The sequence below is a fragment of the Hippocampus zosterae genome, chromosome 6, assembly GCF_025434085.1.
Source record: "Hippocampus zosterae strain Florida chromosome 6, ASM2543408v3, whole genome shotgun sequence".
Classification (NCBI taxonomy): domain Eukaryota; kingdom Metazoa; phylum Chordata; class Actinopteri; order Syngnathiformes; family Syngnathidae; genus Hippocampus; species Hippocampus zosterae.
This window is the reverse complement of record NC_067456.1, coordinates 14,390,420-14,414,323: the sequence shown is the minus strand read 5'-3', so window position 1 is coordinate 14,414,323 and position 23,904 is coordinate 14,390,420. Positions and strand designations below refer to the sequence as shown.

Genomic DNA, 23,904 nt, shown 5'->3' with positions numbered 1-23,904 from the left:
GGCAAAGCCATTGTGAGCGAGGAATCCTCTTCCGGTGTGAACTTGAAAAATAAGACTACGTTCTCGCCATTCCGCACGCTGAAATACACTTCGCTCTATGAATTGCTTCCAAAGACAACTTTTGTATGTCAACAATTATATTATCTTCACAATAATGGGGATTTGTATAAAACCGGCATGGTGACAGCAGTATTTTCTTTGCCAAATTACTCAAAATAGTGTTCCAAATGATCATGCAAACAGTTTAAAAAAAAGAACAGTTTTAAAGCAGTCTGTTGTTGATATTAACATAGTACTGTAAAATAAGTCTTGTAGCCCTACCCCATAGCCCAGGCATATGAATAAGATGGGAGTTGCTGTCATATGCACTAAAAGCCAGTCGGTACCTGCCAGAAATTCATACACCTCCTTCAATGAAGCTCTCTGCCTCATGACCATTTTTTCTTCTTCTTAAGTCAAGTGCATTTATGTATTTTACACATACCGGTATGTTTCTATATTGTAGCCTTTTGTCACAAAATATTCTCAAAATGCTTCATACACCCACAGTTCAGAACAATCAACCATCTCTGTCTTTTTAATCAATTTTGGAGGGATGTTCAGTTCTTGGTACGAATATTAACGCCTTTCATCAAAGATCAGCTGGTATAGAAAATGGATGGATAAATGAAGATTGTCATAGCATTTGCGTCAGTCTGATGTTTCTAATATAGTACAGTATTTAGAAACTTCAACCTAATTGAGAGAAGCAAAGTAATGCTCCGCCCCTCTGCCAGCCATCAATAAATGCATTTGCTCATAACGTCTCAAAGGCAATTGAAAACTAACCTGAAGGACGAACTTGTTTAAGCGTTCGTGGACTTACGTTTAGCTTGTTTCCTGTCGGGGTTATTAGGCTTTATTGTGAAGGCACAACATGTGAACTTCCAACCGTGTGTTGGCAGATCTCTATAAACTTTACTAAATTGTGGTTTCAAATGCAGTTTTACTGTTAAGCGTTGGTAACACTGTCATGTGCACGCTGTACTGTATTCTGATCATGAAGTCTCAGGTTCAACATGTGTCTCCGGAATTTGTATAAACATGGATAGTAAACACACAACTTTACTTACTTGTAAGGAAAATAAATTTGAAATGAAACAACGAGCATTGTTCAAATAAGACCTATGAAGGCTACAATATAGACCAGGGGTGTCAAACTCATTTTAGTCGCGGGGCAATTTGGAGTTACGTCTGTGTAAACTGTGAATTAAATCACATCTAGCGACGAATAACAACATAAATATCAAACTGTTTTCATGTTAAAAAAAATCTAAACCTTTTAGCAGTTTCTCTGGGTTGTTGATAGTTAAGTCTTACTTCTCATGTAGGGCATTTCCAAGAATCTGATGGTCGTTCAGTTTGAGTGCATTAGAGGCTGCTTTTTAAGGATAATTCTGAGAAGCAAGCATTTCAAGGTTTTCCATCTAACTTTTAACACTCCCAGCTGATACAGTGTTCTAACAGGAGGCCTGTGTGCCGTGCTCATTCATGGCTGGACTTTAAGTATTTAATTAGTGCCAAAGCCAGCTCCAGCTAATCTTCTCAACACTGCTTCAACATGTGACCAGGTTACCAATGTTAAGATGTTAAGACCAACCAATAGCCAAAGTAATTCACACAAAGACAATGACAGCTTTGACTTACTGCGTGTAAAGTGTATGCAGACCTGTCAAAATAAATAAATACATTAATAAATAAGAGCTTCGCCTACTGCATACAGCTAGATGTGAGTGTACATGGACGGTATGTATTCTTCTTTAGCAGTCATGAAGTGTAGAGTTAAGGATGTGCAAGCAGAGAATTAGTTTTATGGTCTTGCTATAGTGCACGCTATCCAGTCTGCTAACTTGCCTGCCCTTCACAGCAGATGAAGCTCTGGAAGTGGGACAAGAGCTATGAATGAAGGGTTGGTTAAATTTCTGCATGCATGATCAATGGGGGTGAATAGTGGTGTGGGGGTGGGGCTGGTTGAGGGACGAGGAGGAAGTGGAGACGCAAGACTGCTAGTACAGGTACTAGTACACAGTAGCAGCCTATCAAGTCTCAATAATGAGAGATGGGCAGTGTGGATTGCATCTCATTACCAATCAGCACTGCTTTCGGCTCTCTGGGGAGAGAAAATGCGAGCTCATACATGTATGCTGCATGCAGCCAATCTTGATAAAACCAGCTTGTGCACTGGAGAATTCAGCACAGCAGTGGCTGAAATGTTGAGAATACACACACTCTGCCCTCTGTCCGCTTTGGTGAGACGTTCCTTCTGCAAAGCAACGATGAGACTTAATTACAGGTCAGTGACACATCTCAGAAAGATAGAGAGAGCTCTGTTACCCATCCAAATACAGTATAATGCCATTTTCCCAAGGGTGGGTGGGGTAACAGAAGCTGCACACAAAAAGGTGCTGATGGGCTGAACCCGAGAATGGTATAAGGTGATCGAAGCCGACAAAGTGAGTGTTTCACAATGAAAGGAGAAAAATTCGTTCACTCTCAAAGGCATTGTCTGGTTCCATTTGCCCCTTTTCTCTTCTGTTCATCTTGTTTGGCAGACTAATGAGCGCAAAGATGAGGAAATCTTTACTTTGCAAATCAGATCGTCGGATTGGCGAGAAAGTGTGAAAGTCTACAACTGAAGAAGAAATCTTGTTGCCAAGTAAAACGCAAAAACAAGTTTGATGTGTGACCATCCTTATTATGATCGTTTCAGAAAATAAAATAAAAGTGACAGTCATGGATATCAATGGCATCAGAGCTGGAAAAAAAATATAACATGTACAGTACATAAAGAGTGTGCCAGAAGTGCGATTTTACATTGTCAAATATCATAAGTCAATTGATATTAAATTGTCACAAAATTCAGAATGATAAAATGAAGGACAAAAGTATTGGCAAAAGCAATGAAATTGTTTCAGATGCTACATGTGCTTGAATTTACAAACCTTGGCAAAACCTGTGAAGAATTGGCAGTTTTAGAGGATATGTGACTGATACCTGAATGGGGACCATCTTAGTCTTTTATTTATTGCCATCTTTCATGTATTGATTATGGCACTCCTAAAACGGCGTATATTTTAATTTGAACAAGACTGAAACGACATTAAATTGGTTTCCCTCATGTTTGTTTCACAGCGTGCTACACATCTTACAAACTGTACCAGTGTATGGGCAGAGTAAACTTGTCCGCTCAAATCTATGTTAAAGTATAGACATGATGCGCGCTCAATTCAGGACGAGGTTACGCATAATGGCTCGATAGAGCCCTCTGGTGACGACAGGGACAGGCCAAATATGCTATCTGAAATGTTTTTAAACGGCAACACGGAACTTCATTATTGTTGCTCTTTTCCTTTGAACTAATAGTTTGTTAAAGTGCACTTTGGTCACCGTTGGGGAATGAGGGAGAAGGGACAAAGTTCAAGGCGGGGGGAGGCGGTGAAGAGGAAGAACGTTAAAAAAAAAAAAAAAGAAAATTGACCTTTGAAAGCTAAACAGCAGGTGGAGAGCTAAAACCAGGCAGCTCAGGATTAATCGAGAGGAAAGTAAACATAAAGAAGAAGAAAGTATCAGAGTTTTGTTTTTTTCTCAACTGAAGAGGGATTACAAATATGATGGCACCTATCTTTGTCCATCTGGCCAAGCTCTGAGTGTGTATCCGACACATGAGAGCAGGGAGCTTGTTTGCAAAAGCGGGAGCAGGTAAGGCATCAGAGTAATGGAGGGCGAGGAAAGGGCCGGGGCTGCCATGCCGAGGTGGGGCCGTCTGACGGCCCTTCAGGAACAGCTGGTCTGGGCCCTGCTGGAATCGGGCCTGTCCAGGGATGTCTTGATTCACGCAATGGGGGAACTGGAGCGAGACCGGGCGAACGGAACAGACAAGGGAGAGAGGGGGGACGGGGAAAGCTCCGAGGAGGGGGAAATGGACTACCCACCACCGATATTCCGAGATTTGGAGAAGCTTCCTCCTGAGGAGGCGGCCAAACTAAGGGCTGAAGTGGAACGGCTCCTGCAGTAAGTAGATCCCAGAAATAAAGGCCGCAGAATAGTTTCCTCCCAATGAGTAGAGCAAGAAAATGTCTTGAAAATGTGGTGATCGCCAACTTGGTGCCGCATTTACTACCCTTGCATTTTACTTGCGAACAAAACCTGCAAATGTTTACTGTGGGACACCTCGTAATCTTGGTTCCCGTCTCGACCCAAATGCTCCCTTCTTCCTGCCTGTCTGTCTGTCTCTGGCGTCTGAAGCCAATTTAAAGAGGGTTCCTCCTTTGCTAGTTACTAATTACCCACCACCATCATTATTCTGTGGCCAATTCTTAATAAATAAGCTACACGCATATGTTGGTGAAGATTAATGGAGAAGGGCTGGTCCTAAGTCAATGTTTGCATTGCAGCACGTGAGGTATCTTCACATTTGAATCACTGATTTCTAATTGGCCTCTGCTTGAAATGTTGCATTTAACAATCATTTAAAAGTGACTTGTTGACAAGAACATTTTCCCATCAAATACTGTTTAAAGGACAATATTTAACAATGAACTGAATGCAAACTTATGGAACCACGGATATCGGTGTTGGTGTTACTTGTACATTTGTCATCTATGACTAACTTATTTTTTAGCAACTTTTAAATAAGGCCTTCCATGCTCTGAATGTTTTAGGCATTTTCGTCACTGATCTGAAGCAGTTGGACTTTGCTCCTGTGTGCTTTCTCTTATCTCTCTCTGTCAATATTGCTCCTGGACACTTCTTTCCAAGTGATCACGTCTGACAGCTGTTGCAAGAATTATATTCTCTCTCTTTCTTTGAGTCTATAGCTCCTCTGTACGCTGACAAACAACAACAATAATATTCCGGTATGGAGTAAAAGACAACCATCCATTATCTGAACCGCTTATCCAAACTTCTGAAAATATGAGGCAAATAAAGTAAAATCTCAGCTGCTCTCCCAAGTCACAGTGTAAGGGACACAAACAAGAACTGAATCAGCAATGTTGTTTTAACAAAGGCAATAAAGCCGATTTTAAAAATGAAATGTCATTGACTGTCACAAATATGTACATTATAGTAACATTACATCATATATTGTTTACATTGGTGAAAAATTGCACTGGAGTCTTATATGAGGCAAAAAGCCTGATGCGAGTATCTTGTAAATTTCAGGTCCTGCAGTTGTTATTTTAATGATCTTTTACATAACAGTCTCATGGGCCAAGAAGAAACTCCTTACATTTTGAGTGAAACTGCGCTTTTAGACAGTCATGATACTGTGACAACAGCAAATCTAATGGTGACTTTCAAAGAACAACAAAGGAAAAGTTATCGTTGTACAATTTTCAATATGAATGAATCTTGAATCTCAGCCATTCCTGTGTGCAGTTTGCAGGTTCTCTGAGTTCTTGCATGGCTTTCCTCCTACAGAAGCATTCATATTTATTTTTTTCATTTTTCTTGTTTATTTGAAAGGAACAATGCAAATTAATGAACACTGGTACAGTATCTGCGTTAAAAAAATGCGAAGTTAGCTAATTGAAGACTCTAAATTGCCCATAGGTGTGATTGTGAGTGTGAAGAGTGCTACCTGTGCCATGTAATTGACCAACGACCCGTCCACTCTCCCCCAAAGTCAGATAACTCATCCATGAATCTGAAAAAGCTAAGCTAGAGTAGATGAAATGGGTGGGTTTTATATGTCTGGTTCCAACAGGGAGGACCCATGGCATGTTGCAAAAATGGTGAAAAGCTACATGCAGCAACATAATCTCCCTCAGAGAGAAGTGGTCGAGTCCACGGGCCTCAATCAATCGCACCTCTCCCAGCATCTCAACAAAGGCACGCCGATGAAGAACCAGAAAAGGGCTTCACTGTACAGCTGGTACGTCAAGAAGCAGTGTGAAATCAGCCAGCGTGAGTACACAATCAGCCAGAGAGCTGTTTGATTAAGAATATCTAATTTCAAAATCTCTGAGAGTGGAAACATAAAATCGTGTGACCATTACCTTCCAGAATTCACCAATGCCAAACATGGCCTCACATCTATGGAGGAGCCAGGTGAGGACTCCAGGAGGGGTCGGAGGAACAGATTCAAATGGGGTCCTGCTTCCCTACAGATCCTTTTCCATGCCTACGAGCGACAAAAAAACCCCAGCAAGGAGGAGAGAGAAGGCTTAGTGGAAGAATGTAACAGGTATGACCCAAAAGTGGTGTTTACATATATCCTAAATTTACTTGACGATGATTTCATCTGTTCTGATAGTGCAAGGATATATCTTCATCACATTCAAAGTTGCATGAAAGAGGAAGTCACATCAAAAATGGCCCTTTTGCCCTGTACTGCAAGTTGCTGTACTGCCGCTCACATAACGCAGATGATGCAGTGGGTGGAGGGCTCCATTGTCCTTGGGGGAAACAGTGGGGGGAATCACTTTGTATTCCCTGCCCACCTGACGAAAAAAGTTTTGATGCATAAAAAACAGGCGTTTGTATGGGTTTTCACGACACCCTCTGTCGTCGAATGAAAAATATGTCATTGTACCCTAAAGGCTAATCATGCGAATCATGCGAATGCCCAAACCCAGAAAACATGTGAAAGGTGACAGTCATTATCTGAGTCTAGTATTGCAGTCAAGACCACACCAATCGAGACTAAAGAGTATCAGGATCGATACAAGACCAAGATTGTGGAGGTCGAGACCTAGACAAGACCAAGACTGTATATTCAAAGAAAAGTCACACACACACACACACACACATGACCAGTATTTTTTTCCCATTATATTTGCAGCAATTTGAAAAGCCACATTGTCTTTGAAAGAGTGCAATGAAATAAATCTTTCATCTAATAGAAAAGCTGAATGTTGTGACAAGTCATAGAAATGTCATTTTAAATGCAAAACGAAACGTCAGGAATAATGTTTCAATTAAATGAAGTTAATGGAAAAATAACAGTGACATTTCTTTTCAGTGAAGTATTTGTAAAATAACTTTCTTGAAGATAGGTCTTTAACTTTGACATTATATTGTTTCATCAGCCAACTGCAGTACACAGCCATGAACTTGAACAACGCAGAACCTTCATGGAGTGTTCTGATTTTAACTTTCTCAATGTAGTTAATTTAATGATTACGTTACCTCTCTTTATACTTCCTTTCAATGTGCTGATAAGAGTTGTACGTCGTGTCAGCGGTTTCTGTCTTCTGTCTTCATCTAATCTGTGTGCAAGGAGCGCGGCTCTCCAGGCGACGTCAGAAAAGCAGAGCAGCACCTGCATTCTGCGTTTCTCAGTGTTCACAGCAGCAGTCTACTGGCCTGGTCTCGACAGGTCTTGAGCAAAAATCCTGAGTCCGCCTTGTCCAAGACCAAGGCACGACTGAGTAAAAGTTTTTTCAGAGAGTAGGCTGAGGTACTTAAAAAGTGGTCTCAAGAACTTCAACACTACTGGAGCCCTTCGGCACTGTGGTGTCATATTCAGGCGACAGCAAGTGGAAGTACGAGGCAAAACGGCCGGCCCTCGCGATGGATAAAACAAGCGCATTTTTCTCCTTAATCGACATTCCACAAATGCAATATCAATCAGAAAACTATATTTAGACTCGTGCGGATGCACAGAACATATTATTGGTAAGAAAATTTTGGACCTGACTTCTCCATTAACTCTATGTGACTCCCCCTTCCCCCTCAGGGCAGAGTGTTTGCAAAGGGGGGTGTCTCCTTCACAGCTTGCTGGCCTGGGCTCCAACCTGGTCACTGAGGTCAGGGTGTACAACTGGTTTGCGAACCGTCGAAAAGAGGAAGCCTTCCGGCACAAACTGGCTCTTGATGGGCCTTTCACCAGCCACCCGGTTTCTTCTTCCAACCCCAACCTTTCCTCAAGTCCGGACCTTGGTAATAGTTTTCAACGTTCATGGTTGAAAAATGGTTTTACCTCGAGTGTGAATTCGTATTTGTCTCATTGTCTTTTACAGCAATATATTCAAGTGGCCATACTGTGTCGGAAGCACATGCAACAGATTGACAAAAATGGTTGTGTTGATGATTTTCTGTTACATCCCAGGTGCCAAATACAGCCATCAAATCCAGTGCGACACCCTGAACTCAGCCAGAGGTAGCGGAGGGGAAAGTGTGGGGCGTCTTGTGGCCAGTCCTGTCCAGCTGGAGCCAAGCCACACACTCCTTGAGAGCCACCATCCCAAACTGGTGAGGCTGTGTTCTCTCCCTGCCATCCGTGATATTGCTGACAAATTGGGGGCCATCATGATCACGTTGCCGTCTGGTTTCAGGTTTCCAGTGGAGGTCCGCTGCCGCCTGTAAGCACTCTGACCTCACTGCACAGTTTGTCCTCTCCTGCATCCTCACAAGGCCTCATCATGGCTTCCCTTCCCAGCGTCATGAGCCTAGGAGAGTCCTCACTTGTCATCGGTAACCTTGAACATTTGAAGTTTTGAACGACTTCTTTGTTTTGTGTTTTTACACTCATCTGTTCATCATTAGGTCTAACATCAACGCAACCTCAAACGGTACCCGTCATAAACAACATGGGAGGCAGTTTCACCACTCTGCAGCCAATCTCATTCCAGCAGCAGCTTCACACCCAGCAACCAATGCCACAGCAGCTCCAGAGTCACATGGGCGTCAGTCCATTTATGGCTACCATGGCACAGCTGCCAAGTCACAGTAAGGGTGCAGCATTGCGCACTGGTCGTAAAAGCTCGTGGAAAGTGGCACTTCAATCTTCTCTTAATTGTAGTGTACAACAAGACTGATTCGCCTCAGTACCCTTCGTCCGGTCTGCTGTCTCAGGCCATGGTCATCACAGACAGCAGCAGTCTGGGGACACTAACCAGCCTTACATCTGTCAGACAGGTGACTTCAATGGAGCACACAAATCAGCACATGATCCCTGTGTACTGGACTATTTCTAATACCACAGTTTCCTTTTTGGATAGATTTTAACGGCAGATCCCGAGGAGCAAACAGACCCATCACTACAGGAAAATTCTCTGCATCTGCAGGCTCACACACCTGGAGCAGGTACGCACGCAGCAGTGAGCGCAGGTCGAATCGTGACACGGAACCTCTGGCTTGTTAACGGCTGATTGGCTATGACACAACTCAAAAGTGCATCAGTGTTACACAAAGCTGGAGAGCTGTGAGGTTGATGACAAATGCAAGAGCGTTACATCAGTTTTTCACCCACCTGACCAAGCTATTGCTACTGGTCAGTAGGAAAAATACGGGTGAGGCAAGCTGGTATTTTCTTTTTATTATTACTATTGTGATTCTTTTGCATGTATAAAATTGCCAGATTTAAAATAATGGTCTTTTTTGTCAACAGCATCAAGCCAGAGCCCAGAGATGTATTCTGCTTCCCAGACAACAGACAGCCACCAGTCTCACCTCCTGTCCCCTTCACAGACAGACATTAGCTCTTACATTCCTGCACAAATGGTCTCTCCAGCACAGTAGTGCTGTGCTCCAGCAATGCCTCCCCAACACCAACGTGACTAAGGAGCTGTTCGGAAAGTTTGGAAGTTTTAAAAACTCAGATACAGTACATCATAGCGGTAACGTGAACAAGGATCAGTGTCGGAGAAGATGAGCTTTTTAAACAGACAAAGAAAAATCATCCAATTTAACCAGAAAATGTATTTTATCGAAATACTTTTTTGTAATAATCCTGGGAAATTGTATGTTCACTTAAAATGTGAACTCAACATTATATGCATTTTATAAACACACTTTGAACATCTTTTGTCACAAGCTATCAGCAATAGTATTAAACGGCATGATTTTACATTATGTTGACTGACTGTGAACATGGGGGACTATTTTCTTAAACATGTTATCATCCATTCTTTTTTACATTCTGACATTGTAGAAAGAAGCATTTTCACTACAGTCCCATTCGACACATCATGCCGCTTTCTTTTTCCATTTGACTTTGTGGTGTCCCTGCTTTGAACCTCCCTGCTCGCCATTGTTTTGAGCACAAGGAGATCCTCCGCAGTCCACATGCTTGCTTCCTGCATCTTCTGCCTTCTTCCTCCTCTTCTTTTTTTTCTTCTTCTGAGCGACATTGTCCTCTTCTGTCTCAGATGATTTCTTCTTTTTCTTCTCCGAGTGGGGAGCTGCTGTTGCCGTTGGGGAGGAAACGAGTGACGATGAGGGTAAGAGATCTTTCAACGACACAGCTGCCTCCTTCAGCCTCGTTTCCATTTCACTGTCGCTGTCACTGGACCAAAATGAGTGCAAATTGTTACATTAAGGAGCAGACGTCTTCAGCCGATTCCCTTTTCCATCACACAAGACGGCACCACAATACCACCTCCCTCAGCATTATTTGCTTCCTCCGCAGATTAAGCAAGGACTCTTTACTCCAGCTGCTCTTTATAGCATCCATGACGTTAAACAGAGTAATGTGAGGGAAAATTCAACAACTAATGAGCTTGATTGGGACAGTGAATTCACAACAATTGATTGTTCCCTGGTATCACTCCTCTTTCTGTTCCTTCACAGGCTCACTTTGCATCTGATCACAGTAGTGCATCAGACTACCCCCCCACCCCCAAAAAAAAACATACAGCGCCACACCTATTGCTACGGCGTATGTTTAAAAAAAAAAAAACAGCAGTTGCAAAGTATAGACTAAAAGGTCTTGAACCCATCTTCACTGGGTTACATAAAATTCGTTCCAGGATGCTGATTGACCTCAGATTAAAAAAAAAAATTAAAACAAATTTCCCTTACAAAAACTGGCAAGCATAGAAATAAAGATAAGTTCAAAAGTTTAATTCAGTCTGCTTATTTGTTGAATCCATTGGCAGCAAAATGTCTCGCTACTCAATGAACTGTGGCCGACCAATGATAATTTTCTCTCTATGCGTATGACTATTGAAATACACATAACACCAACCTTGAGCTGGGAATAGGCCTTTGTCGTACAGCAGAAGGGGGATCATCAGCTGGCTGTCCTGGGACTGAGGTAGAGAACAGAAGAAACCCTGACAGAAAAATACAGTATTACATTAAAAATAGATACAAAAATAATTGAAAGAATGCAAGAATGATAAAAGAAGAGGAAGTTTACCATCATCGTTTTCACATTCTGCTGGTGTCTTACAGACTGATATATCAGTCTGGATATCTGTCAAGCGACTAAGTCAAATACATGTGGATTAAAATGGTAAATACAGTGTATTAATTAAAAGTTGAAAGGATAACGGTACATTTAGTTACCTGTCCAGAAATTGTCCCAACTTTTTGGCGACATGACTCTGAAACCCCTGGGTGACCTGGAGTTCGTTGCCGTCATGTTCATGGGCAGCAACTACAACACTTTCACCCCCACAACATTACAATAGTCATCATCACAGGTACTAAGACTGCAACATTAAATACAACCAGTGCTTTAAGTGGGCTGGTATGAAGTACCAGTACTTCTCAGTTTTAGGTTCTACTGTACCTGGACTTCACATGAGCCCATAGTACACTCTTTTGCTTTATTTCACACTTTCGCTTTGTGATCCCTGTACTCGTACTTCTACGGCTACGCTGAATTACCCACTCTGTACTGGTATGCGGCACATGCCTGTTCCTCGCAGGTTGAGTGAAAAAGAAGAATGAAGAGTGAAAAATGTAAACATTTTCGTGTGACTTGAAACATTGAAAGAAGTTATTTAGACCAGGGGTGCCCAACCGCTGGTCCGCGGACCAGTACCGGTCCGCAGGGCATTTTGTAACGGGCTGCACAGAAAGAACTTGCCTTAATTCCGTTTTATTTATTTCAGAATACGAAAGATGTTTCATTCCGAAAAATTACCGGATTCTCCGTTACATCCGTCTGTGTCACGCTTGACACGCATCAAACCACACTTCTGCGTCGTGACAGATTACGCAAAAAGAAAAAAAAAAGATGATTTTTTTTTTTTAATGCTGGAGATCGCAAATGACGGCGGCCTTAAAGGGACGTTCGAGACAACTGGATTAAAGTTATGGCTGAATTTTCTGAGATCGCCACAATAGCACTGTTGCTATTTCCGACATGCTACCTGTGTGAGTGACTAAAACAAAATTACGATGTAGACTGGACATAAAACACACACTTGAGGTGTCATTGTCTCCTATTACCACGAGATGGGACCGTCTGGTTGCAGAAAATCAAGCTCGGGGCTGTGGTGAACACTTTGAATTTGCATTGTATTGTATTTTGAATGCATTAAACATTACCATCGCGATCAGAGTGTTGCGGCCAAATTATACGCTCCTTGTGTTTATTGTTATTATATTTCGAAAATGCCACAGTTTTCATGCAGCTCATAGCATATTATTTTGTTGTATTATTTCCGCCACACCTTAAATGCCGGTCCCTGAAAATATTGTCTGACATAAACCGGTCCGTGGGGCGAAAAAGGTTGGGGATGCCTGATTTAGACAGTCAAATGGATTAAAACAGTTTAACTCGTAAATGTTGGGGAGGCTCCAGAAGGGCCAAGTGAACCCGGACTGGTGATGAAGCGGGTGACGAGAACACAGGACCACACGTTAATCTTTCAAGTGTAGGGTGGCCAGCTAACAGTCACGTTAGCGCTTCTGATTCACTTGTTGCCAGCGACGGCAACAGCAACTGCACTGAACAAGAATGGCCAGACTGCTGGTCAAACGACAAAATAAGGTGTGAATCCAATTCCAAAGTCGGGAAGTTGTGTTAAACATAAAAAAAATTTTGAATACAATGATTTGCAAATCATGTTGAACCTACATTTACCGTACTTGAATATACTAGAATGACAAGATATTTCATGTTCAAACTTACACACTTTGTTTTCAGCAAATAACCGATAGCCAAGAGTTTTATGGCTATAACACACTCCAAATGGGCTTCTATTCTTTGGTACTCAAACTGTTGGTACTCTTTACCCCGTTTCCTCATTTGCCAACTGATGATGCAGCATCAAGACTGGAATTCAGTATTTGACTCAAGGACACTTCAACATAGTCACAATGGCTGGGGATCGAACCCGCAACCTCTCGTTTGGGAAACATCCCAACTTTACTGGAATTGGGTTTGTATTAAGTTGTATACTGATATAGTTATTATAAATGTATAATATCAAACATTTTATCCATTAATTAATTAATGATCTGCTTTTACTCACCTCCCAATTTACCTGGCAAGTAAGGGGTATACTGGCAATTATTTTTTCCCACTTAAAGCACTGGGCACAACATCTTGAGTTTCTCGACTAGGCCAGTTTCCATAGTCTCTTGCTATGTACCTTAGCCTATTATGATTTAGGAAAGCTAGCCATTAAACGTGTAGGTTAAAATGAGTTTTTTTTATTAAGGGCACAGATTTATGATGAACCTACCGTTTTGACGGTTTTGGATGGCCTGTTCCTAGAAATTGAGAGGCATGGGCAGATGAACAATTTCAGAATTTTGCATTTCAATTAGACACAAAAAACGACACAAGTTTCGTTGTGAATTGCAACCAAAATTTGGAAAGCGACGTTGCTCAAGCCCACTTTTCGATTTGAGAGTATTCATGCAAGTTGCGGTATCACTGGGTAGGCACGTCTTCTTGCTTTCGCATTGGAATCCGTTTCACCTTTGTACTGATATCAGAATGAAATATAAAAAAGACAAAATTACCAATAGTTTCACGTTTTTGTGTATCCCAAACTGCTTCTTGACATCGTTTGAGCGCTTCATCGTCGCTGCTGCTGCTGGAGTCCTTTGCTGAACCCACCATCTTGACGGCATTGCCCGTCATGACAACACACGTGCCGATCTGTTTCCTGTTTTCTGCTTAGGATTATGGGTAACGTAGTTCGTAAACACAAAGACAACTGATTTTTTTTTGCTCCTGCAACTGCAAATATCACTGTCAACAAATAATTCACACAAGCTTACGTGTGTACAATAAACAGTTTGACTGAAATCATTAAACCGTTCAATAAGTTTAGAAAACAAAAGCAAATGAAATGAAGACAATATTCTTTCGCTCTCTAGATACAGTATACAATGTAGTACTGTGGTCCCCAACCTTTTGTGTCACGGACCGGTTGAGACAAGTGCATGGTGTTCGCAGACCGACAACCATTTCTTTCATTGCTTTTAAATTGCCAGTTTTAAAGCACTGGTACTGACAACGACGATAATCATTGTTTAATTCAACATGTTATTCATTTCGAACAGTTATTCTGTTAGTTATTCTACTGCATCACCAATGTAGACTAAAGTAAAATATCACAGTTAACTAAGAAATGGACCAACCAGGAGTAATAATTACGCCTTACAATGTAAAAGTAATAATTGTTAAGTTACGATCCTACCTAGGGCGTTAGCCTCATTGCTACTTGCAAAGGAGAGACGATTGATTACTGCTTTCATCCGGTGGCTGCTGCTCGTAATTAGTTACTAAAATTCTCATGTTTGCGTGTCCAGGCTCTGCAATCTCTGCTCGTAGTATTTCATGCTTTCCACTTGATCAATTGGGTGCTATTTGTTCAAATGATTCAACAGGTTTCTTGTATCGTTTTGTTTTTGACGACATGGCACGCACAACGGCGCCCTCCTCACGTCATTCTGGAGAAATCGCGAGATTTATATGAAAGAATGTGCATCCTAATTGCAAAACCATTTAATTATCAGTAACTTTAAAGAGATTGAATCGTACACATTGAATGCCCATACTGTACTTTTCACTGCTGTTTTGACTATTGACCAAATACCTGATCATGTGAAATATAACTAATTTCTTCCCATCTACAATACCAAAGCAATTCAACCACTGCACCCATCCATCTATTTTCAACATCGCTTTTCCTGAACAGGGTCGCGGGGGTGCTAGAGCCTATCCCAGCAGACTTCGGGCGGAAGACCGATACCATGGTCACCAGTCAGCCACAGTGTGCATGTAGAAATAAACTATTCACACTCATCCTCACATCACAAGTGGGAACCGATCCCACGCTGCCGGTACACAAGTCATGCAAGTGTACCACCAGACCATCAGTGACTCCCAATTTTATGCATTGAAAGTTATTTTTGAAAAATGCACAATTTTACATCATTCAATGAGTTTACTTGATTCATTTTCATTGTTCCACAGTTCCTGATTGAGAGCATATAAAAATATTCCCATCATCGGATTGGATGAAAGACAACTCTGTAACAATGACAATTGATGACAATTCACAAGTTTCTTTTCACAATGAACATCTGGATGAAAGGCACATACAGTTGTTTCAATCAATGCTTTAAATGGTGAAAAAAACGTCAAAATAGATGGCTAATCCAATTATTTCCATGCCTGCCATCTACTTATTAACCTGAAGCAATACTAAACATTTCCAAAGTGGGAGTTAGTGTTGCCTTCCAAGCACACAGCAAATATGATTTGTGTGGCCAAAATATTTTCAAATAGTAATGAATTAATTCAAACAAATATAACATGACACTGTCGGGCACAGTATGATCAAGTACTGAAAGACTACATTTCCTGTTTGACATAAAATGTTTTTTTTCCCAGGATGAGTATGACACCTGACGTCAAGAAAACTTTATTTTAACTTAAAGATGGTTATGATAGCAGGATATAAATAAACCAAGCATGTTATATCAAGCACATCCACCTTAAATATTTCACACAGTCCCAAGCAATAGAAAAATGATATCAATATTCAGGAGTGAATGAAAAACACGGATCACTATCGATACTATATAACTTCTACTCAGCGCTCTTTATTCTTTAAGAGGAGCCACTGTCACATGAGAAAAAGTAGTTGGAGTCATTTCAATGGAAAACGAGTGTACTAATCCAAATCCAATTCTAACAGAACCTATATCACTTGAGGTCTGTGATTGTCCCTTTCCAGCAGAGACACAACTAACCAACTACAGGCAAACAGTGCACAAATGGTAACATTCTACCCATTTGACAATCTAAAACAGAATTTTCTTCAGTGTCACAAATCCCTGTAAGATTCTTGACAGATTCATGAACGCATCGAATAGCAGATGTGGGCTGTTGTTTGTGCTGATGAAGGAAGAATTCATCTGTCTCCAAAAAAAACCAAAAAGCCATGACTCGTACAAAACAAATCCTTATTCTCTGGTGTATTGCACAGTTGTCCTCCTTAAGGTCTTACTGACCACCATTATAGGCATAGTCTGCCTTGTTGTGCATGATAAGCTTGTTATCCACAAAGTAGAAACTGTCTGATCGGGTCTCGTAAGGGTGCTCCACCATTTGGCGAACTGGAAAAAGGAGGAAATAAGAGGCCAGATTAAATGTGGACGGACAAATCAACATTATGTATTATTTAGACCCGATGGAAATACAATAACAGGACTTACTGAGGTCATCGCCAAGTTGTGGAAACTCATAAATGTGTTCACATGTGTTACGGCTGTTGGGAATGCAAAAGCCAAAGTCAAAGTCAAAGTTCTTCAGAAGCCGCCCCTGAAAATAATGCCTCTCAATCATACGAAAGTTGTTGATGGGACGCTCGCCAACTGTGAACTCCACGCTGATGTTTGGAAACAAGAGAAACAGAGTTCATGCTTCATTTGTGCACGCATTTCTTCATAGAATATTGATAACAGTGCTCATGGTTGTGTGAAACGACGTTATGGTCACTTACGTTGCACCTACAGTCTGTAGTTTCAGGAACGCTGGTGTAAACTGATATCGGACAAAGCGGCCAGCACTGACGTCAGCATCACCGCACCCCTCTTCAGCCTCTACAGGACCTGACAGACAAAACCAGTTTAGCTGCAAGGAAATCAAATTATGTAGATAGGAGTGATAGTTCTTTTGCGATAATAACAATAGCCGCGCCAATTGAGTCATGCAACTATCATCGGACTACTGAAACAAATCTTCTCTGCAATTCACATTTTTATCAGTTGAATAAAATTTTAAATAATCAGTAACCTTTTGAAAACTAACTTTTAACGTCTTTAGCTTTATTAATCGAATTATATGAAATTCATGCATGTACGCATGCACTGCATGCCCACAGACACACACACACACACACTCACACAACTCATGTGTTAATTGGTAGTGGCAATTGACCCATCACTTACCACAGTTAGGAGGTTTGGCAATCTCAAACAGTACTGTGCCAGTCTCTAGATCTCTTATCTTGAAACGGGTGAAGTCGATGCTGTAGATATTATCTTCAGGTTTGCAAAGATAATCTGCAATAGGAAACAAAGTTTTAGTTAAAAATTTGATATCATGAAGTGCTGAGTTTCTCCGGTGCTGTCACACACAACTATGATCTCGCTCCTGCGAGAGTATTGGATAAATAAATAGCAGTAAAATGTATGCAGTAGGGTTGCAACTTTTTAAGCGCACTCTGATTCTGATTGAGGAAGCAACGCCTTTGTTGTCTGGTGCATGAAAAGACCAACAACAAAGGGAGACATTTAACATCGGCTGAGGCTCCGATAACAGACCCCGTGCTTGGAGATATAGTGTGAGTCCAGTCCAGTAGTGTCACTATGGAATGATGCGTACAGTTCCCGGCGTTTCATTATAAGAATTGCTGCATTTAAATACTTCCATGTTTAGCCATTAAAAAAAGCGTAAACATAAATGTGAAATGTTGAAGTTATTACTATTGGGAAAGATTAAACCCCAGCAGTACAGTGCATTTTGACAGCTTTTTTTTTGCAAAAAAAAAAAGAAACAGTAAAAACTATGCGCGATAGGATTCAAAACTAATACATAATATGCAGATATAACTGAACATCGCATGTTAAATTCGCATTTAAGGATACGCGGTTAAGATAATTGGTGGATCTTCTTGATGGAAATTCCTACCAGCGAAGATAAAAGTTTTGCTTTGAGTTTAGGAATAATAATAATAAAACAATCCGTCGCATTCCCATTAATGCACCTGTGAAAAAGCTGACCAGGAGACTCGACCCTTAGCATACAGATTAGTTAGCATATGCCACAAACAATAGTGGTGCTAGACGTCTTGCGATACATTTAGGCCAGCAAAGCCACTGTTCACGTACCCTCCGTGACAGCACGGAGTCCCAGGACGTGATCCGGAGAAATATCCCCTCCGAGCGCCCGAAGTTCATCCTCTGTGACCACGGGCCACTTATCCGTTTGACTGCGCCTCGACTTGAGCTTCTTCAACATCCCTCCAACAGATTTTCGGTCCCTGCGGTTCGACTCCGTGCCAGTGTCTGCGTCCGTGTGTCCCTTCCCGACTGTTGGTGCCGCTTTGTTCCGAGAACCATGCATATTAGGCACAGTGGCAGCAGTATGAGGAAAACAAATAGTTGTGCTTTTTATTGACGAGCGCCTTGGACAGAAGCGGCTGTAATTTCAAGATGGCGTAAAGCGTGTATGGGTGACGGAAAAGTACGACTGCGGTTGGCTAAGAACGGTGTGTCTTGTTGTCATAGTTACCAAATAGGCGTGAGTGATTTGTTGCCTGAGTCCCCCAGTTTTACTTCAATGAGTAGCTTCAATTGGTTTCACTAAGCAGCAGTTCAAACAACAACACCAAGCGCTTAAAGTAGGACAAAAGTAGCGCACATTCATCTTGAGTACCATTAAAGCCCAACATGAGGCGCTAACGAAACTGACAATGCAAGACGATTTGTTGACGGAAGTTTGCGTTCATAGAAGAAGAAATAAGCAACGATGGTGAGAGTTAAGTCAAGGTAAACTGAACGCACTCTCATAATTTACCTATGCTTTTGTCTTTGTGGGTTCGTTTCTAAAAGTGTATTTGTTTGTTCACAGGTATTTACTCTGTGAGATAAACGTGACAGACAGAAGCAGTCTTTTGCTCTTGAATGACAAAGCAATCGCCGCGGCGGTCAAAGAAGTGGTGGCCCGCATACACGGCGACTATGGGGCTGCCATGTGCTTCCTGAGATTCTCTGGTATGCTTATTCAAATTAGCCCTGTTCGTGACAAAATGATATTTTTCAAAACCAATATCACAGGAATCTAGTGTACACGTTTTCATCCGGACATAAATGATTGAATGAACAACGTTTTACACCATTTAAGTAATGATTGATATACTGTGTCAACCAAAAGAAACATACCTTTACAGTACAGTACTGTCATAAGATGTGGGAGAATGTAGAGACAACGAACAGAAACAAGTCTAACTTGCATCAATACTTCCTTGAAGGAAGACAAAGATTAGTGGTAAGATTAGAAATGTTTCCATGAAGCTCACAATGTCATCAAAACAATGCATTCGTGATGAATGAGCCTAATTCATAGTTTAATGGCTAATTTCGCCACCAGGTTTTGACCTGCGTGGACACTAAAAATATACCATCAGTTTCAGTTATCTAATCCAAGATTGCACTCATAATGGCAAAATTACATGCATCAGGTTTCTTCTTCACGTTGCTCTTTTAGCACTCACCTTCAAAACAAGTGGTCATTTGTTCGTTTTATTATTTAGCAGGGCATGTATGTGTAATGTACGTGATAACCAAGGCAATACATGTCAAAGTATTCCACTTTATGTGCTTTTCTTTCTATTCTGTAGTTTGGCCAACAATATAAAACAGCATTATAGCCAGATGATATGTGCTGTTGTCTTTTCAGTGAAATACCTGAATACTCAAACAGGAATGGTATTCCTGCGTTTCCCTAAAATGAGCTACAAACTGCTGTGGTCAGCATTACCTTTTATCACCAGTATTGATACCCGTTGGAAGAAAATACCATGTTTTCTCAACTGTCTACATGTTGGAGGTAAGAAAATGATGATCTTGTGTTTTAGATTCAAAATGTAAAATACACTTCATTAAATGTACATTCAAATTCATTTTTACACTTCAAAAATATGCAAGATTGCGCATTTTGTCATGAACACATTTGTGGCCCAATTGCAATATCCATTGATTCAATTTAATCGTCCCTAAGGAACAATCAGAACGTGTCAGAAATTTCTGATACGTTACAACACACAGCAGCTCCATCGAATGCTCCCGAATTGTCAAAATGAAGGTAAGTCTCACCATCTAAGCTATGATAAAATTAACCTAATAGTAGACCGATATAGCTTATATTTGTTTTCAGAGGTGGGCATTTTATAAAATTTTGCTAGTCCGTCATTCATCATCGTGCTGGGTGGGAACCCCTGTGTCATTGTCAGTCCATCATTTTTTTCAAGCTGAAGCAAACTTGAATCGCCAGTCCTTCAGTCAGTCCATCATGCCATCTTCACCGCACTTCTGTCATCGCTTCCATAATTTATATATTTTTTCTTCACCAAGCGTATGAACGGTCATTGTGATTCGCTTCTGTATAACATGTTCTCAGATATAGGTGAAGATGGCATGGCATTTTTTAAAAATAGGAAAATGTTTATACGCGGCCCAGATAAAGCTGAAGAAAATGTGTGGACGTTAATATTTTTATCTCTCAAATAAATGTTTTGGCCTGAAAACAAGTTTTGATCTTTGCTTTCATTCTATAATGAAGTACTTACTATTTCAAATCTTTCATTCATCTTCCGAGCCGCTTGATCCTCACTAGGGTCGCGGGGGATGCTGGAGCCTATCCCATCTATGACGTTTAAATGTTTAAACAAGGAAATGTGAGAAAATGTTCACGGGAGTCTGAAAAAAGTATGCTGTGCGGGTTTTATCGCCTTTAAACATATCACATAAACTGAAAAAAACCCATTCTGTTAATTTTAGACTTGTTTCCTGATCTATTGCTATAAGAATGCCCTTTAGCCTAAAATATTTCCATAATTCATATAGTACTCCTAACATTAGATTTCATGTTCTTTGGAGAATGTCAAAACAAAGCATTACAGCATGGAGGATTCAAATAGAGTACAAGCAGCAGAATGTGAAGCTGATGGTACCATCATGGTGGGTAGCTGTGGCTAGCAGAGAATGCTCCCTGATTATAGAAAGGTGTCAGTGTGTTGAATTCAGGCTAGCAGGGAGTACGATGCAAGGCTGAAGTGCAGGGCGCAGGCGAAACGTAGCTGACCAATTATTTACAAATCAAACAGTGTAATTTTCTGAGTTTTTTCCCCCCACATTCTGTCTCTCATGGTTGAGCTTTACCCATGTTGACAATTACAGGCCTATCTAATCTTTTCAAGGAAGAGAACTTGCACAATTGTTGGTTGACTAAATACTTATTTGCCCCCCTGTATATCTATGCAGTGTATTTGTGAGTTGTCTTTGATCAGTCCATTTTTAAGCATCAACTATGTCCTACATATGTCTCCGGGTATATCCCGTCCAATAAATCGGTTAAAAACTGGGATTCCTGACCTTTTATTTTTCCTTTTGAAAACCTTGAATTACAAAATTGTAAAGCCCAACAACCATTCAATTGTTCACAACCATTGAAATGTTATCTCACACGAGCCTCTGTTTTAAGGACTGTCAAAGAAAATTGACATTTTGTTTGTTTCACTCAATTGCAGAAGAAAAGGAAAAGATTCGCAAAGCTATTTTAAGTTGCTCCATAATACAAGGAGCATTTGAAGATGAACGTGATGATAATGAAGATGAACCATAAACTGACGATGTTGACCCCTCCAGCCTCCACCACCAAACCCCAAGTTTCAATAATTTCCAACCTATTTGTGCCGTATTTTTGTGAAATAAAATGGAAAAAAAAGCTGATGTGCTTGATGGATGTTTGTTTATTTTATTCTTAGTATCTTTTCATAAAGCTCAACTCCAAATTTGGTGAACCTGACCAATACACCAATAATGAGAAGGAAATTAGGTTATTATTATTTTATTTATTAATTAATTTGACAGATCTTGTTGTCATTTTTCTTTGGAGAACATTCTTTAAGAATCTGAAGTGTTTGTGTACATGGGAATGTTTTGCGAGCCATCTAGAATGGACATCGGTTGATGCTGTTGAATGAGAACCTGGTGCATTTTGTACTCTTGTAATTAGTGATTCTAAAAAATGTAGCAAGCATTCTAGTAGTAGCACAAAGAAAAAAAAACACTTTTTTAAGTGTATACAAACTGACCCCCCCCCCCCAAAAAAACTAAAGACCTGGTTCTTGCTACTACCAATTATTGTTGACGTGTGCTAGTAAGAACAAGCAGGAACTGACTGACGAGTCAACCAGAAAATCACCTTATAGCCCACAAGTCTTTAAATTTTGCTAAGCATAAAACAATGTTCAAGTACGGAATGAGAGCCGCACAAGGCAGATGCTTAGATTTTTGCAAATACTCATTTTGACCCTTGCCTTGTTTGTTCGGCTTCAATTCGAGAAATTACATGGCATACATCTTTGTTACCTCCATATTTGGCCCTATTAATACACTGTAGATAGAGCACGTTTGACAATAAACTTGTACTTCATGAATGTCCAAGCTTCAATTTAACATTTATAAAACAGATTATTTGCAACTGCAGGTGTTGAATGACTTTTTTTTGTTTGAATGTCATTTTATTTGAAAAATATGATGACTATTAGATTTGCCCATCGCCAAATCACAGGGAGCATTTCATAAACTTTGTGCAGTTTCAATGTTCAAAGTGACACATTTCCATTAGTTTACAACAGGGACGTGCGGTCAGGGGAGGCAGGTGAGGCAGTGCCGCACCTCTCAACGCGCATTGCATTGCGCAATCATCACAAACTGGGTTGATACATGCAACTGGCACGTCCTGCTTGCCGTACATCTGCACATCAGCAATATAACATTTGCAGATACATTTATTTGATCTGCTTTTCCTAAGTCTGGCTAATGTTTTTAAACCATTAAAGTTTAATGTTTTTTCTGTGACATATTTAGATTTGCTGATGGGAAATAAAACCGCAGTGAAAAGGCATAGGTTGCGGCAGATCGTTCTCTGCCGCAATTAAGAGGGCGTACGTGAGCAAACAGGTACGTTGCGCTCTTCTTCTGTGCAGAGGCGCCAGGCGAGTCAAGTGCGATCCTTTTTTAAATTTGCTACGTCGGACAGCCAAAATGGAAGAAAAGGATTATATATCGAAGCTTAAAAACTTCTCAAAACTGGACTTTCAGTCAAAAGTGGACGTGATTAACACAGGTAGACCAACGCCGGAGTGAAAAGGTTTGCTTCAAACTACGGGACAGCCCGGACAACTTTTCAAACGGAGTGGTAAAGCCGAAAAGAACGGTGATGTGGCTGTCCTTCGAAAACCCGTCTTTACTGTTTTCCCTGCCTTTTGTTCTCAATTTGTCTCGATATTGTGATATAAAAAGCGCAAGGATCGATTTGGCATTGAACGAACAGTGGAGGTTCAACGTTAGCATCCGCAATGCCAAGGTAAGGGAAAAGCGAGAGATTGTGAAAGACCTCATTCATGCAACCTGCTTTTTCGCTAAACGGGAGTTGGCATTTCGTGGTCACGACGAGAGGGCAAGCTCTTCTAATCGTGGCGATTATGTAGAAGTATCACTTGCTTTTGATGAGAAAGATGAGAGGTTAGCTAGACATTTGGACTCATCCAGTGTGCTTTCTGGCTTGTCCAATAGAATACAGAACGATATAATTGAAGCTTTCGGTGATGTGATAATAAATGGTCTAAAAAGGGAGATCAATGCTGCCCCATTTGTTTCCATAGAGTTGGACGAGACTACGGATCTCACAAACAAAGCACAAACAAAGCACAAACAAAGCACATCTGTTATTTTGCGCTATGTTGCCAAAAGTGAAGTGGACTGTGGTGGTGGAAGCGTTTTTAGGATTTGATGATGTAAGTGATGATAGGTGAGCCCCTGCTGTAGCTGCGTATGTCTTGGAAGTGTTGGAGAAAACAGCTGTGTTAAAAAACTAGTAGCGCAAACCTATGATCCAGATCGCTGGGACAATGATACTCAAATGATGGTCAC

The 23,904-nt window shown here is 40.8% G+C and overlaps 4 protein-coding genes across 5 annotated transcripts; 2 read left to right on the top strand and 2 right to left on the bottom strand.

The window, feature by feature from the left end:
• Positions 1–3,530: 3,530 nt before the first annotated feature.
• On the top strand, positions 3,531–9,837 carry hnf1a (HNF1 homeobox a). The gene is made up of 10 exons (XM_052067569.1): positions 3,531–4,050; positions 5,747–5,946; positions 6,046–6,226; positions 7,721–7,923; positions 8,093–8,235; positions 8,319–8,457; positions 8,530–8,712; positions 8,786–8,901; positions 8,985–9,069; positions 9,374–9,837. The coding sequence occupies exons 1-10, from the start codon at positions 3,755–3,757 to the stop codon at positions 9,502–9,504; spliced, it is 1,677 nt and encodes a 558-aa protein (XP_051923529.1). The 5' UTR covers positions 3,531–3,754; the 3' UTR covers positions 9,505–9,837.
• c6h12orf43 (chromosome 6 C12orf43 homolog) lies at positions 9,670–14,624 on the bottom strand. Of its 2 annotated transcripts, none has more exons than XM_052067586.1 (7): positions 14,373–14,624; positions 13,690–13,845; positions 13,407–13,434; positions 11,275–11,373; positions 11,126–11,193; positions 10,952–11,039; positions 9,670–10,270 (listed from the first exon to the last, which is right to left on the bottom strand). In XM_052067586.1, the coding sequence occupies exons 1-7, from the start codon at positions 14,428–14,430 to the stop codon at positions 9,952–9,954; spliced, it is 816 nt and encodes a 271-aa protein (XP_051923546.1). In that variant the 5' UTR covers positions 14,431–14,624; the 3' UTR covers positions 9,670–9,951. The 2 variants fall into 2 exon arrangements, with proteins under 2 accessions (XP_051923546.1, XP_051923547.1); XM_052067587.1 differs by having other exon boundaries at positions 13,690–13,842; positions 14,373–14,623.
• Positions 14,625–15,102: 478 nt separating this feature from the next.
• unc119.1 (unc-119 homolog 1) lies at positions 15,103–18,310 on the bottom strand. The gene is made up of 5 exons (XM_052067592.1): positions 18,076–18,310; positions 17,134–17,247; positions 16,686–16,794; positions 16,399–16,571; positions 15,103–16,299 (listed from the first exon to the last, which is right to left on the bottom strand). The coding sequence occupies exons 1-5, from the start codon at positions 18,308–18,310 to the stop codon at positions 16,187–16,189; spliced, it is 744 nt and encodes a 247-aa protein (XP_051923552.1). The 3' UTR covers positions 15,103–16,186.
• Positions 18,311–18,567: 257 nt separating this feature from the next.
• Positions 18,568–22,036, top strand: pop5 (POP5 homolog, ribonuclease P/MRP subunit). The gene is made up of 5 exons (XM_052067595.1): positions 18,568–18,735; positions 18,818–18,960; positions 19,646–19,795; positions 19,967–20,050; positions 21,495–22,036. The coding sequence occupies exons 1-5, from the start codon at positions 18,716–18,718 to the stop codon at positions 21,587–21,589; spliced, it is 492 nt and encodes a 163-aa protein (XP_051923555.1). The 5' UTR covers positions 18,568–18,715; the 3' UTR covers positions 21,590–22,036.
• The last annotated feature ends 1,868 nt before the right edge of the window (positions 22,037–23,904 follow it).